Genomic DNA, 16,893 nt, shown 5'->3' with positions numbered 1-16,893 from the left:
GTTTGACTGTGATTATTTCATGGCAGACAGCTATGAAGTGGCAACTGTTTGACTGAACTGACAGGGGATAGCATGTATTTTGTAAACATGTGTAACTTGCCTTGAAGACTTGTTTGTGGTAATTCCGGCCCATGCAAAAGTAGTGCGTTTTGTGTAAAATGGGTGTACTCCGGCCTGGTTTAGAGGGTAGGTCTGTTTAAACCAATATGCTGGGAGAAAGAGCTGGACAACAGGGGTTGTCCTTTTCAGGGTATGTGTCCCCCATGCAGGCAAAGGTACATACAAAACTTCACGGGCCTGCTGATATTAATAAAAATGTTATAGCCACTAAGGCTATATAGAAACATATAGCGAAATTAATTGTTGTCTGAGGCCAGATGCATATAAGGCATTCCGTTAGCGTACATAATATGCATCGCCCTGTTGTCAATCAATTGAACCGCGTATGGCTAGCATCGGTAAGAACAAAATTAAATCGTCTATATATTTTGGTGTGAATCAGGAAAACGGCAAAAAATTTTTATCAACTTTATGGAATTATTAATTAAGAATTAGATCCTCGGAAATCGTAGTTCACCAAGGTAAACATCTACGGTCCGTTTTTTAACATTTTGACATTTATTGGACCTCCGATAATAAATATCGTGCCGGAGACGTCTATCTTGATGAACTACGGAAATCGGTGAAATAAAGCTCTAAAATGTCCAGAATGCCGAAACTAGAGGGGGGCTTTTCCCCAGGAACCTTCACCGGTTCACTCCATCTCAATCCAGCCACCCCCTCATATTATTTTCTAGATCCGCCACTGAGTAGTTATGTCATTTGTCAATCATCCAGTCTAATGACGCTGGTCTGAACTGGTCACGAAATGAGGTTGTACTCTGTGTCACCGCGAGCGAGGACCACAGCTAGCTCAACGATAATTGACGTTCACGTAACGGTTACCGAAACTGTAGTAGGACTAACTAAATGGAAATAACAAGATCACATGCCCCACGTTCAGCCAGCAAACTTTTCGCTAACGTTCGCGAACTATTTGATTAGTTGCCAACGTGGCCATTTGGTTTACCGTCAAGCGCACAAACCAGTCTGGCGGACGCAGCCCTGTTTTATGTATTCAACACCGTACTTCACATTTCTTCTTACTTTTGCCCATCCCTCAAGCGTGTATATACTAGTATATACTAGTAGTAGTTGACGCAATATTCACAAGTGGAAAGAGGACGGGGTGAGAAAATACGAAAAAGTACCAAAAAGTTTAAAATTGCCCTTTCGGTTTAATTAGAGAACACCTAGCTATTATGCTTCTTCTTCTTCTTCTTCTTCTTCTTTCTCTTCCACTTCTTCTTCTTCTTCTTCTTCTTCTTCTTCTTCCTCTTCCTCTTCCTCTTCCTCTTCTTCTTCTTCTTCCTCTTCTTCTTTTTCTTCCTCTTCTTCTTTTTCTTCCTCATCTTCTTTTTCTTCTTCTACTTCTTCTTCTTCTTCTTCTTCCTCTTCTTCTTCCTCTTCTTCTTCCTCTTCTTCTTCGTGACGCACTTTAACGTTGTTGTTTAAAATAGGCATATGCGTCACAAAGCAATCAATTTCGATCATACTTATTTTATTGCATGGTTTTGCTGTGGCGACTGGGTCATCTCCATGAAGCAGCCAATCAAAAGTCTCAAAAGTTGGAGATGAAACTGATCTACACCAGGTGATCTTTCATGTCCAGTATATGAAAAAGGCTTTTGATTAGGCTTGTCGGAACAATGTATTTTAATTGGATCTAGATTAAAGCGATTGCAGGTAATGGGATATCGAAAAAAAAAAAAGTGTCAGGGGATTATATATATATTTATATTGTTGATGCTCTTCCAAGTGAACATAGGCGTCGAAAGTTGCCAACAACTAGACTGGGCAATAAATAATATATTAATTCTACATATACCTGGAAGGGTGTACTATCTTCAGTGTTCAGGGTTCTACCCCCCCCCCCCCCCCCCCCCCCCCCCCCCCCCCGGTTCTAATGCCTGTGACGAATACCCTTTGTTAGTTTAAAAAAGAAAGAAAACGATTTACAATAGTCTTACATTTCCAGAATATTTCAAATAAATCCACCAATAATTATCAGGAGCGGGTAGGGGTAGAATTTTCTAAATTTTCTTTTCAAAATATATATATATATATATATATATATATATATATATATATATATTAGCAGGGGAGAGCTAGACTGTGGCGAGCGAAGTTTATAGGAGTGTTGAGTCATGCTCCCACCACCTCCCCCACTCCCCCCAAAATGTAAATAATATATAGAATTCATTCACAGAAGCCTGGATATTTATAACACAACTACACCACCATACCATGTTGCAATCAGTTGCATACACTAATAGGTTATCAACCTTACTAACAGTACAAAGTTTACAAATGATTGTATTAAGATTACAATTATATGATCAGGGGTGGGAATTGATGAACTGTAAAACAGAGGAAATCTAGAGGGGTCCCGGAAATTCTTGAAATCCTAGGTTAAAATATGTGCCATCTGACACATTTTGGAGGAAAGGACGATTAAAATGCGACGAAACGCAATGTTTCATGAGAGGAAAACAGCTGATCCGAGGCAAATTCCCACCCCTGATGATATAAAACCTGAAATGATTACCAATATCCACACGTGTATTGTTATTACCGGTATTATTACTGATAATAATTAAAGAGCCTATATATTATTTTGGCACGCCGACAGAATTAAAATCAGGAATTCGCATACTAACTTAAATAAAAGGCTGTAATAAAAATAAAGTAATTGTAATTCATTATTTTCTAAGTATATAATCGATGTTTTGGGTGAGATGGGGTTTTTGTTTTTGTTTGTTGGGGGGGGGGGGGGGGGGGAGCGAACATCTGTAACAGTGAAAGACTCATCGAAATATAACTACCCTTGTGGAATACTACCCCGTCCCTTTCCGAAAGTAATCTGGCGGGAAAATACGATGATTTGCAGTCTGCCGGAAATTATCGAGACTTGGCGAAAGCAACTGAGAAATTGCGAACGCGCTCGACACCTAGTGGTGACCTCGGTAGTACGTGACCTTTGTTGCACGATGGTGGCAAGTTACGGAGGTTCTTCGCTGCTTGCTCCCGTGACTAAATACATCGATTTACCGTTATATCAGGTAAACATTGAACTCTTATCACTGGAACTGTGTACTTATTTAAATACGATCTGTCTTTTGTGCGAGAGGTTGAAGTGTGACACAATATCGATTGGGTTTTCATTAACAAAGTACTTCAGTTCAGGTCCTTCGCTGCGTTCAGAATCTTCTATCTCACTGACACTGACAGTGATGGCATGTTTAAATATCAAACACCACTGGCGATGCCAGGATTTTTATATTGGGGGCATCAGCTTTGGAGGGGGCCACCCGCTGTCTATGAGTTATGTTACGGGGCAACAGCAAATATAAAACGTGCTTGAGTAAAAGAAAAAAAGATGAGGTGTGATTGGAAGGGGGGGGGGGGGAGAGGGTGACATGGCGACAGGTACAATGTCATACATGTCCACAATGTTTCTGGGAGCTGGTATAGATTGTGTCAAACAGTAATAATGTATATAACATCTTGTATCTTTTTCTTTCAATGTAAAAAAAATATGAACACCTGAGACAGATTCTATGTAATTCCTTACAGCATTTTCAACCAATAGACTTACAATTACTGTTATATGGTCGAAGCACATTAAATGATGCTAATAAAGAAATATTTAGGCCTACTTATGTTCAAATATATATTTTTTTAAATCTCGTTTTCATTAATGAAGTATTATTTAAATTACCATAAGGATTATTTGTAAATGTGATAGCGAGTTTAACTGCATGTGATATACTATTTGTGTAATCTTTTGCATAATTTTTTCCCCTTCACACTCTTTTGTATATAATTAATTTCCTTCCACTGGTTATCCTTGAATGTATACATGTAGTTTATATTTACAGCTATGTAATATAGGTCTCCCAAGTATATTGTATGAATATAGAAGATGGCCTCGTAAGTTGTCAAACTTGTGCCCAATTTTTTTGTTCTTTGTACAATAAAATATGTTTGCAATAAAAAAAAATGTACATAACATGCCATAGAATTTCATGGGAAACACATTTTCCATTCTGTGCCTTGTGATCAATCATCAGAACTCATCGGAAACCGTTTAATTTATATATATATATTATTTTCATTGAATATTCATACTCAATATATTAATCATAGAAATTTTGTTTCCGTGATTTTACCAACATGATATTGGAAACAGTCGTTTCCATGAAATCCAAGGGCTTCATATAAAATATATCTGCCCTAAAGGGACCTTATACATAATCAAATATAGCCCAAGTATTCTGCTGTTGGAGAGCTAGACAAACATTTGGTTATAATTGCTCTCTCAACCAGAGAAAACACTATATGCAATATATCAACCAAACTATATGACCCCTACCTCAAAGTATTAACTGAAGAAAATGGTACCTTTCATGGCTAATTTTCGGTATAACCAGATGTTTTTACAACACCCCTAGTTTCGCACAAAATTTGAGTAGGCCTACTTTTTTTTTTTACAGATACCCCATACATGTTTCAAGCACAAGGCTACTTGACACAGTGGTACAAGATGAAATAAAATTGCATACATTTTGAGTCCAGATGAAACTCTTTTTTTTTTTTACAACCAGCACAGTCACATTTATATCCAATCACAGGACTTGTGTTATCTTCTCTATCAAAAGTTTGGTGCACCTCAAACTTTTACCCAGCTGGAAGTTATTTGGTTTGGGACCATTGGATTGAAGGGGGGGGTTGTGTGTGTGTGACAGCTTATACATTGTTGCTATGGTGCAGTACGGGTGTTTTTATTTTCAGTAAAATGTTCAAAATACACTCCTACAAGTCACTTGAAGTGTTACGGTTGACCTGATGGTGAGATATTTGTAGACATACATAAAAAGAGAAAAATCATTGCGATAGTTTAATCAAATTTTCTCTGTTATTTAGTTGACAAAATATACCCTTTTCTAGTGTTGAATGGCCAAATCTAAAAGAAAAAAACCTATACCGATTTACTAATTGGGTTTGAAAGGAAGGCATTTGGTCTTGGTGACAGATTTCCTAACAAAATTGTGTAGCGCATTAAATATATTCAGACACTTTAATGTAATATACTATCCAAAAAAAGTAGGGGATATTCCATTTCGCGTTTATAATTCTGGAGAATTTCGATTGCATAAGCTGAAAAGAAGTATGAACCATGTTAGACTATTCAATACCTGTCGTAAAAAACGCAAAAAACACAACAGTCACGTGCAGGCGTTTTGCCCGTGGTCCATATGAACGTCATAGGGGTTCACTGCGAGATATGCAGTAAAGCGAACAGGTAATTCCTAGCGATTTCATCAATACTCTTTTGGACTCAAACTTTAGATTGTATTGTTTTGTATTGAAATTACACATTTGTGACATGCATCGACTATCACATGACGAGCGTTCACATGCCGTTGGCATGTTACAGATTGCACGAGACAGGCCACTGTGGCATGAACGTTGAACGTAAGCAGATTATGGGCATGATACCATGAGACACATTTAATAATGTGGACGACAGACGTCGCTCAGGTCGACCAAGAGTGACAACAGCTCAACATGATCATTTTATCCGTACATCAGCCTTAAGAAACCATGCTCAAAGTGCCACCAGCTTCACACAGCTACATGTGTGAGAGTGAGTGGTCAGACGACTAGAAATCGGCTACACAGGTGGCATTTGCATGCACGGCACCCTCGTGTCATCCCACATTTGACCGACCGTCACATTACTGAAAGACGTCGTCAGTGTCAGGAGCACCAGCGCTGGTACAATCGGCGATGGAGCAATGTCAAGTTCACACTGGACTTCCATGACAGACGCAATAGAGTTTGGCGTCGGCGTAATGAACGATTCCATGATGTAAACGTTAGCATGACCGTTTTGGAGGTGGGTCTGTTATGGTTTGGGGTGGCATCACAGTTACGGGACAGATAGCTTTGCACATTGTCAGTGGACATCTCACTGGTCTGTACTACCGTGACAACATCTTAGCATCACATGTTGTGCCATTTGCACGTTGCCATGGCCGTCGTTTTCGCTTTCAAGATGACAACGCCAGGGCACACAGAGCCAGAATTGTTACCAACTACCTCCAGGCACAAAACATCACCACTTTACCATGGCCAGCACTCAGTCCTGACCTTTCCCCTATTCAGCATGTATAGGACATGCTTGGTAGACGCTTATGTCAACGTCAACAGCCGCCGACCACTCGCAATGAACTTGGCGTTGCTCTGCAGGATGAGTGGAATAACCTGAACCAAGCCGACCTTGGATTATTGATAAGGAATATGCCACGTCGAATTCGTGCCTCTCTCGCAAACAGAGGGGGATTTACACACAATACTGACCGCCGTGCTATACTAGTAACCTCACCGTGGTGCAGGGGTGTAACATTCTCTTTGAGAATGGCCAATTACAGCAAAAATTGAAATTTTGAGTAAAAGTCAGTATCTATCTGTGATATTTGTATTTTTGCACAGTTCTTTACACTGTTTTTATTTACTTAAATCTGAATTTTTATATTGATGTTGATCATCACTTTATTTGTTTGCATTACCATAGTTTGACACCCAATAGCCGATGTATTTTTCATGCTGGGGTGTCGTTAAACATTCATTCATTCAATACTGACCCCATTTTTACTTCATGGTAAATTTGGTGTTTGACGGTAGATGTGCTTTTGCCTTCATCACGTAAAATCCCTGGTCCCCTGAAATCTACTGAATATTGTAATGCATCATCGGATGACACCGTATCCTGTTTACATGGTTTATCGCATTAAAACATTAAAACTTTCCTATTGATGACTCATTCTTATGGGATATCCCCTACTTTTTTGAATAGTATATAATTGAAAGATAAAGTTTGACTGAGTACGTTGTATATGATAAATTGTCATTCCCGTAAAACCCCATTATTTTTGCCATGGTAATTTTCTTAATTGCGGGGGTTGCGCTATATTTCCGTGTGTACATTTTCTGTGTACATATTGTGTGACAGTGCGATTCTGTGTCAGTGTTGATTTTTCCCCATACCTGTTCTCGTATGAAGAGTTCAGGCGCAAAATGCGATATAAACCATTTTCTTTCTTGTTTTTAGTTAAAGCCATTATTGTATGTCAGCAAGGGCTAATCGTAGGCCCGCTGATTTGCTGCAAAACATGATTAATCCTTATGAAATTGTATTGGGTAAATCCCGGTTTTCTTTATCAAAACGCGATATACGCCAATTAAAAAACCAATTTTTACTGAAAATGTAAAATTGATATATCGCGTTTTGGGCCTGAAGGTAGTACTAAACCAAATAACTTCTGGCTGGGTCAAAGTTCGAGGTGCACCCAACTTTTGATAGAGAAGTGAACACCACAAGTCCTGTGATTGGTTATAAATGAGAGTGTGGTGGTTGTAAAAAATAATAGTTTCATCTGGGTAAAAAAAATGTGCAATTTTATTTCATCTAGTACCAATGTGTCAAGTAGCCTTGTGCTTGAAACATGTATGGGGTACCTGTAAAAAAAAGTACTCGAATTTTGTGCGAAACTAGGGTAGTCATAGACGCTACCCGTTACCTCAGAAACGAGCAGCTTGACCCCCATTTTTTTCTGATTCACTTTAAGTGTAAGGGGTGGTAGTATTTATATCCGTGGCATTTATGTCGGTTGATACGTTGCAGGTAGGAGTTTTAGCCACATATGTTACTATTGTCGTCTATGGGATTTGATTTGGTAGTATACACCCTGAACTCTTCATATATAACTATCAGTGATGACATGACAGAAATTAATTTCAGTAAGATCACTGATCAGTTTTGACTTCTTGCTGATATTAATGATTATGCTTTCTTCCATATGATATCATTTCTTGTGGAAGAAGTTTGTTTTGTTTAACAACACCACTAAAGCACATTGATTAATTAATCATCGGCTATTGGATGTCAAACATTTGGTAATTTCTGACTCGTCATCAGAGGAAACCAACTACATTTTTTCCTAATGCAGAAAGTGATCTTTTATATGCACTTTCCCACAGACAGGAAAGCGCATACAACGCCTTTTGATCAGTTGTGGTGCACTGGTTGGAATGAGAAAAAACCTAATCAGTTGAATGGATCCATAGAGATGGTTCGATCCTGCGATGCAAGCACCTCAAGCGAGCACTCAACCAACTGAGCTAAATTCCGCCCATAAGAAAGACAAACAGCCCTACTGTGTACCACCCTCCATAAAACGTTTTATGAATAATTTCAGTTTGCATAGAAAGAAGAAGAAAGTATCACACATAGTTCGTGGATACCATGGAAACGCTGATATGGCAGACGTGTTTTTTCGATAATTTACCGATTTACCAGAGATAGAAATAAGCAGCATTTTTCACTAGTCCACCGGACAAATACATCTAGAAATCTACATGTCCACCAATAAATTTCACTTGTTCAAATTTTGTTTTTTGTTTTATTCAAGTACATGGACAATGTTTTTCATTGCTCAAAATGAAACTTCATGGTACATTTTTTCTTGTCCACGGGGCAACAACCAAGGTACATTTTGTTTGTCCGAGCAGATTTTCACTAATTGTCAGAACAAACGGACAAGTGCTTATTTCAAACACTGTTTACGCAGTGTTCGAGATTAACGGTATTCCAGTATCCCGGAGATACCAGAATTTAATTTTGGATACCAGACTTCAAGAACCCAGTATCCCACCGGGATACCATATACGGTTCTTGATTTTTTTAATCATGCATTTTTATTTTTTGCTGAAACAGTGAAAGTCGTCATTTACTGGTGAAGTTAAGTAACAGTATTTTTGAGCTCTTACTCAGTCTAATGCTATGCCGTAACAATATCTCCCCCAACTCGTACTCGGTCTAATGCTATGCCGTAACAATATCTCCCCCAACTCGTACTCAGTCTAATGCTATGCCGTAACAATATCTCCCCCAACTCGTACTCAGTCTAATGCTATACCGTAACAATATCTCCCCCAACTCGTACTCAGTCTAATGCTATGCCGTAACAATATCTCCCCCAACTCGTACTCAGTCTAATGCTATACCGTAACAATATCTCCCCCAACTCGTACTCAGTCTAATGCTGGGAACCGCTAAATTGCTATCGTTCTTGTTGGATGTTTCCTCCCTTCAAATTGTATTTGAGATATTGATCGATTCCACATCTGCAGAAAATTGATACAGGTAGGTTTATCGTTAGTAATGTCAGAAACACTTATTGATTACTGCTAAATATTTATGTCAATATTACGCAAAAATAGATGCAGCAAATCTGTTTGCCAATTCCGTTTGATTGCGAATTTCACGAATTCTGTGATTTTTATTGTGGTGTAGCAATAGATTGGGAACGAGAACGGTGTTGTCCAAATTTGTTATGATGTTATTTATGAATTTCATTTAAGTGGGATACTAAATTCTCAGGTGGGATACCAGATTTTGAATTGTTAGTATCCAACTGGGATACTGCCTAAAACTTTTAATCTCGAACACTGTTACGTATTCATATAATCACAGAAAACATACATAAATAGGAACATAGCTTTATAGGGATGGAATGTTCTTTTTTGAAAATGTTTGATTCAGATTTTTCAGATATTTGATCCTTATGATACGATAAAGTACGCCAGCTATTTCAGGGCTAGTTCAGGTGGGTGAACTGAAAATTTAACACACACACACACACACACACACACACACACACACACACACACACACACACACACACACACACACACACACACACACACACACACACACACACACACACACACACACACACACACACGGACCTTCTGCATTCTCACCCCTATTCGGTGTTCATTTCACGTCACTACTATTTTGACAACTCTCAGAACTCGAATCCTTAGGGGAAGCATTGGATGATTATCCCATGACCAACATGCTATCCGGGGATCTCTCTGACCCAGAGGTCCCAGGTCCCTAATGTAGTGTCAGGGATGGGATGTAGCCCATTGGTAAGGCACTCACTTGATACACAGTTGGTTTGGGATCGATCCTCATTGGTGGGCCCATTGGGCTATTTCTTTTTCCAGCCAGTGTACCACGACTGGTATGTGCTGTGCTGTCCTGTCTGTGGGATGGTGCATATAAAAGATTTTTTGCTACTAATGGAAAAAATGTAGCAGGTTTCCTCTCTAAGACTATATGTCAAAATTACCAAATGTTTGACATCCAGTATCCGATGATTAATAAATCAATGTGCTCTAGTGGTGTCGTTGAACAAAATAAACTTCTAATGTAGTGTTCATGGATGAGATGCACCATATTGCATCCATGTGTGTTCTTATGAAGGCAGCATATAATCGACATCCAATAGCAGATGATTAATAAATCAATGTGCTCTAGTGGTGTCGTTAAACAAAACAAATTTCTTCTTCTAAGGTAGTGTTCATGGATGAGATGCACCATATTGAATCCATGTGTGTCCTTATAGAGGCAGCATAATTAAAAATAAAATAATAATAATTACTTCTAAATTGACTATAAACTAAATCGGCAACACTCCTAAAAAATCCTTTCTTGCAGTTTCTATATCCACCAACAGGCTATAATTATATGCCAGAAAATAATTTGAGGTTATGTTTACAATAAAAACAAAACATATAATAGTGCCCCTACTAGGTGATCATGGGTTTGAAGTCTTAAAAATGTAATCAGACACTGCACTGCACTTTGACCAATTTTAAACAGCAGTTATCTTACTGTAATCTTTTTAAATGTTTTAAAAAAAAAATTGGTATGTAATATTACCCTTCGTATCTTGACCAAATAACATTGTTTGAGCCCGATGTCCAGTGGGGAAGAAACGTAAAGAAAATCATGCAGACACCATAAACATGACAATGACATGATTCCTTTCACATGCGACAGTTCACTAATGAATATTTGGCCACCAATAATCTATGGCTCATCCCTGACATAAATAGACCTATACCCAGAGCTTACACTGGAATAGATTTTGGTTTAGCCAATTTTCAGATAGAAATGTAGAGTATTTCCTTGACATTTATTAAAATGTGGTTAATTTAAGGAATATTTTATTAGCCAAAGACTAATTGTTGCAGATGTTTCTGCCTGACCAGGGCCCATGCATATAAAAATTTTAAGAGTCCAGACTCAATCTCTAATGACATCACACACATACAGTGTGTATGGCGTTGTCATGATGATACTGTCTCAGACTCGAAGAAGTTTGTTTTATTTAACGACGCCACTAGAGCACATTGATTTTTTATCTTATCATCGGCTATTGGACGTCAAACATATGGTCATTTTGACACTGTTTTTGAAGAGGAAACCCGCTGTTGCCACATAGGCTACTCTTTTCGACAGGCAGCAAGGGATCTTTTATTTGCGCTTCCCACAGGCAGGATAGCACAAACCATGGCCTTTGTTGAACCAGTTATGGATCACTGGTCGGTGCAAGTGGTTTACACCTACCCATTAAGCCTTGAGGAGCACTCACTCAGGGTTTGGAGTCGGTATCTGGATTAAAAATCCCATGCCTCGACTGGGATCCGAACCCAGTACCTACCAGCCTGTAGTCCGATGGCTTAACCACTGCACCACTGAGGCCGGTCAGACTCTATTAGAGTCTTGAGTCTAGACTCTAAAAGTTTTATAAGCACCAGGCCAGAGCTTCTCGAATTTTTATAAAATCAACTAGCCATGCATGGGATCAGTGATTTAAACATTTTGCTAGCCACGATTACAAATTCACTAGCCCTACTTCACTTTAAGTAGATACAATTTTACTAAATTATAGTAAAAATCAAATACATGTATGTCACCTAAAGAGGCAATAGAGCTTAAAAACACTAACATTTGGGGGGGGGGGGGGGGGGGGGGGCAGGATATTCATATTTACAAACTACTTAACTGCAACATTTGATGAGGGTTTTTTCACTAGCCGTCGGGCATGGCAATATTAGTTATTTACGAGCCCAACATTAAATATCACTAGCCATGGGAGTGGGGCTACTATAATCTAGAAGCCCTGCTGACTTTAATACAGAACCTTGTCCAATGTGATTTTTCGCTGATCTAGCTGTCTCGACAAAACATTGTGTACTGAATGCAGGGATGAGAGGGAATTGTACTTTTCCATTTCGTCTAAAAAAAACAACAACATGATGTTCAATACTGTTGACACACAAGGTTCATTTGCATGTTTTCACGGTTTCAAGTTTATGATGTGTGCCTTATATTATAAGTTATATAACCAGTTTAAATTTGTTAGCATTGAATGCAATTTTTTGGCAGTTCCAGGGGTTGCAAACAACAATTTTCCTTGGACCCCGGCTGCAGTAAGCTTTTTTGTTCTAGCCCCTCTCACATCTCTGTGAATGGAACCAAAAAATTATTTAAATGGCTTAAAATAAAGGTAGATGCAAACCCTATGGGCACCCTGCTATTTCCACATCTTATTATTATTAGCATAAGATTGAAGCAAGCTCTACGGATCGGGACGTAGCCCAGTGGTAAAGCGCTTTCTCGATGTGTGGTCGGTGTGGGATCGATCCCCGTCGGTAGGCCCATTGGGCTATTCCTCTCTGTAGCCAGTGCACCACGACTGGTATATCAAAGGCCATGGTATGTGCTATCCTGTCTATGAGATGGTGCATATAAAAGATCTCTTGCTGCTAATGAAGTGGTGACAGCGGGTTTCCTCTCTCAATATCTGTGTGGTCCTTAACCATATATCTGACGCCATATAACCGTAAATAAAATGTTTTGAGTGCGTCGTTAAATAAAAGATTTCCTTCTTCTTCTTCCTTACCAGCTCAACAAAAGACCTTTGTTTATTACCCCCAGATCAAACTGACATTGTCAAGGTTGGGGAGCCTCGTGTGCACGTGTTGTGATTAAAGATAATACTAAAATGTCTTTTGTATTACAAAAGCATGTATCCATTTCGAGTGTTCTGCTACATAAAGAAAGTGTGGTACCTGCTTTAGAAAGTTTTAGATTTTCATCAGATTTATTGTGGTTACCGTAAACGTTAGTAACAAACATGGTCTAGCTACTAATAAAAGTGTATGATAAGCTACATGTATATATTTAGTATCGGATGATGTGATAAACATGATTGAGGAGTTGAACGAACTCTCTGACCCTCAACCTGCACAGTTGAACAGTTAATGTGGACTATATGTAGCCTGATATTTTATGCACCTAATTCTAAAGGTCCATTTGATTGATATCAAGCATGCCTTGAATAGCATGCCTGTATTAATGGGAAACAACATTGTGTACAATTTTGTTTATTGATTGTAAATTTATACTGCATATTTTATATATAGTTTATGATACATATACAATTTTGTTTATTGATTGTCAATTTATACTGCAGATCTAATATAGTTTATGATATATATGTATTCAATTTTGTTTATTGATTGTCAATTTATGCTTGTTTATTGATTGTCAATTTATGTTTGTTTATTGATTGTCAATTTATGCTTGTTTATTGATAGTTCAGATAGTTGGTACATATAGAAACAATGTTGCATATGACACAAATTATCTATATGTATAATAAAAGTCGCTATATTGTCTAAATTACAAGCTGTTTCACTTAACTGGTTAGAATTGAACATGGTGATATAATTACGATAATAGAAAGCTCTGAAATGGAGCAATCATCCTGCGTGTTAAGGTCAAAGAATTAATGTTGAAAGTCCAATCTGGTTTTTCCCATTATGGCCAGTGTTGGTGATTGGTATACTAGTATCATATACATATAGGTTGTGTAATACAATAGGTACAAATGTATGTGTTGTTCTGTCTGGTATCTTACATTTCCCATTCCAACCAGTGTTGGTGATTGATATATCATATACCTGTAGGTTGTGTAATACGACATGTACAAAGGTATGTGTTGTCCTGTCTGGTATCATACATTTCCCATTCCAGCTAGTGTTGGTGATTGATATATCATATACATATAGTTTGTGTAATGCAACATGTACAAATGTATGTGTTGTCCTGTCTGGTATCATACATTTCCCATTCCAACCAGTGTTGTGATTAATATATTATATAACTGTAGGTTGTGTAATATGACATGTACAAAGGTATGTGTTGTCCTGTCTTGTACGTATCGTACATACCTGAGGTGTGATAATCACATGGGTAAAATTATGTACCGTAAAATCTTGAAAATTAATTGATCATATATTTCTTATAATTTTTAGATCGACGATAGTAAGAGAACTGATGTTTAAATTTTGCCACAGCACATGAAATGCAGTGTAGAAAAACTTATGGTCTATTTTGTTTTTAATACGTACAGTGCCTTCGAATTATTTTCTGGCAGAAAGCCTGGTAAATGTTAAAGTTTGTTTTGTTTAATTCTGGTTTACAGAGGTCTGGTTTTAAGGAGTTTCACTCCACCCTTCACTTTGTAGACACAATCCATATTGCATGTTATGTTTGAGTCAGTGACTTTGTGACCATGGACATTATTCACAAATTATTACCCCAGCGGTCACTCATAACGGGGGAAATATTTTCCATATTTTCTCAGTGAGAAATATTCTGCATTGGTCAACGGACAATACTAATGAACAATTTGACGCTTACAAACCAATGACTTTGTCGGTACTAAATATGACGTCATCACGATTTGACAAACACACACAATGACATCATGTAGTTTAAAGAGTTTGCCTTTACGGGTCTCTGTTTTTGGTGTTAAATTAATAACAAAATGTCATTTTAATGCAGTTCATTATAGATTTGGAAGCAGAATAAAGAGAACTTGTGTTTTTTTTAATTATCTATGAACTTGATTAAATTACAACGTTATAGTAATTCTCAGAACAGTGCGTAAAGTGGTTTGCATCGTTCCTATACAGGTAGGCCTTCGTGCATGTGTGTCGAAAATAAAGGCTTTTAGAGAAAAAATAGCTGAGGTAATAAATAGAATAACAAACTCGGTACCAGTTATTATCAAATGTATGTCTCTCGTGAAATAATTTTCATTTGTCACTCGCTAAAGCTCGTGACAAGTGAAAATTATTTCACTTGGGACATAAATTTGATAATAACTGGTAACTCGTTTATTATCCTCTGTTTATTATATGAAACATTTCTGGACAGCTGTCATCTTATGTTACTGTTACTTTCCATTTGGGGTTAATTTGATCTGTTTGTTAATTTGTTTTGTTTAATGACACTACTGGAGTACTGGAACACATTGATAAATTAAGCATCAGCTATTGGATGTCAAACATTTGGTAATTCTGACATGTAGTCATCAGAGGAAACCCGCTACATTTTTCCATTAGTAGCATGGGATCTTTTATAAACACTTTCCCACAGACAGGAAAGTACATACCACAGCTTTTGACCAGTTGTGGTGCACTGGTAGGAATGAGAAAAAATCCAATCAGTTGAATTGGTTCACTGAGGTCGTTCAGTCCTGTGACACAAGCACCTAAAGCGAGCACTCAACCCACTGAGCTAAATCACGCCCCCTTGATCTTCGAATTCGATCTTACAACCCAAGCATCAAGTATAAGCTAGATACCACCCGTATCTAGTTCAGACCGGCCTCGGTGGTGTCGTGGTTAGGCCATCGGTCTACAGGCTGGTAGGTACTGGGTTCGGATCCCAGTCGAGGCATGGGATTTTTAATCCAGATACCGACTCCAAACCCTGAGTGAGTGCTCTGCAAGGCTCAATGGATAGGTGTAAACCACTTGCACCGACCAGTAATCCATAACTGATTCAACAAAGGCCATGGTTTGTGCTATCCTGCCTGTGGGAAGCGCAAATAGAAGATCCCTTGCTGCTAATCGGAAAGAGTAGCCCATGTAGTGGCGACAGCGGGTTTGCTTTCAAAATCTGTGTGGTCCTTAACCATATGTCTGACACCATTTAACCGTAAATAAAATGTGTTGAGTGCGTCATTAAATAAAACATTTCTTTCTTTATGATCCATTAATTGTTTAAATATAATTATTTATTATTATATGTATATAATATATCAATATTTTTTAATACTTGTAAGTGTTTCATGTCTGACATTTCAGTGGTTCTGGGGGGTGAGACGTAGCCCAGTGGTAAAGCACTCGCTTGATGCATGGTCAGTTTGGGATCGATCCCTGTCGGTTGGCCCATTGGGCTTATTCTCACTTCAGCCAGTGCACCACGACTGGTACATCAATGGCCATGGTACATGGTATGTGCTATCCTGTCTATGGGATGGTACATATAAAAGATCCCTTGCTGGTAATCAAAAAGAGTAGCCCATGAAGTGGCGACAGCAGGTTTCCTCCCTCAATATCTGTGTGGTCCTTAACCATATGTCCAGTGCCATATAACAGTAAATGCAATGTGTTGAGTGTGTTGCTAAATAAACCATTTTCCTTCCTTTCTTCAGTGGTTCTGTTTCATGCTAATGAGATTTACGGGTATCTTATTAGCGTGAGTACTCTTCTGTTCGAGAGTTAGACAGACATTTGAACGGTTATAGCTAAAACTATAGCAAAAACAAAGAATGTTTGCTTACCACAGGATAGGCAAAGATTCCTGCTGTAATACACATCACAAAGTACCATCACGTTGATAATTATAATTTTTGAGTTCACTGAGGACAAAAATGATTGATATTTTAATCACTAATACTTGAACTACAGGAAGAATTGAGTGCTAGCTAGAGGTGCTTGCATCACAGGACCGGCCTCGGTGGCGTCGTGGCAGGCCATCGGTCTACAGGCTGGTAGGTACTGGGTTCGGAT

The 16,893-nt window shown here is 38.3% G+C and overlaps 1 protein-coding gene across 1 annotated transcript in view; it reads left to right on the top strand.

The window, feature by feature from the left end:
• Positions 1-3,089: 3,089 nt before the first annotated feature.
• The window catches only part of LOC121377375 (lysophospholipid acyltransferase 2-like), a 46,445-nt gene continuing 32,641 nt past the window's right edge, over positions 3,090-16,893 (top strand). Inside the window, exon 1 of the mRNA XM_041505349.1 lies at positions 3,090-3,161. Within this exon, the coding sequence (XP_041361283.1) occupies positions 3,090-3,161 (72 nt within the window). The remainder of the gene's footprint in view (positions 3,162-16,893) is intronic.

This window comes from Gigantopelta aegis, chromosome 7 (assembly GCF_016097555.1).
Source record: "Gigantopelta aegis isolate Gae_Host chromosome 7, Gae_host_genome, whole genome shotgun sequence".
Lineage (NCBI taxonomy): Eukaryota > Metazoa > Mollusca > Gastropoda > Neomphalida > Peltospiridae > Gigantopelta > Gigantopelta aegis.
Note: the sequence above shows the minus strand (reverse complement) of the source record. Positions and strands in the feature narration are given on the sequence as shown.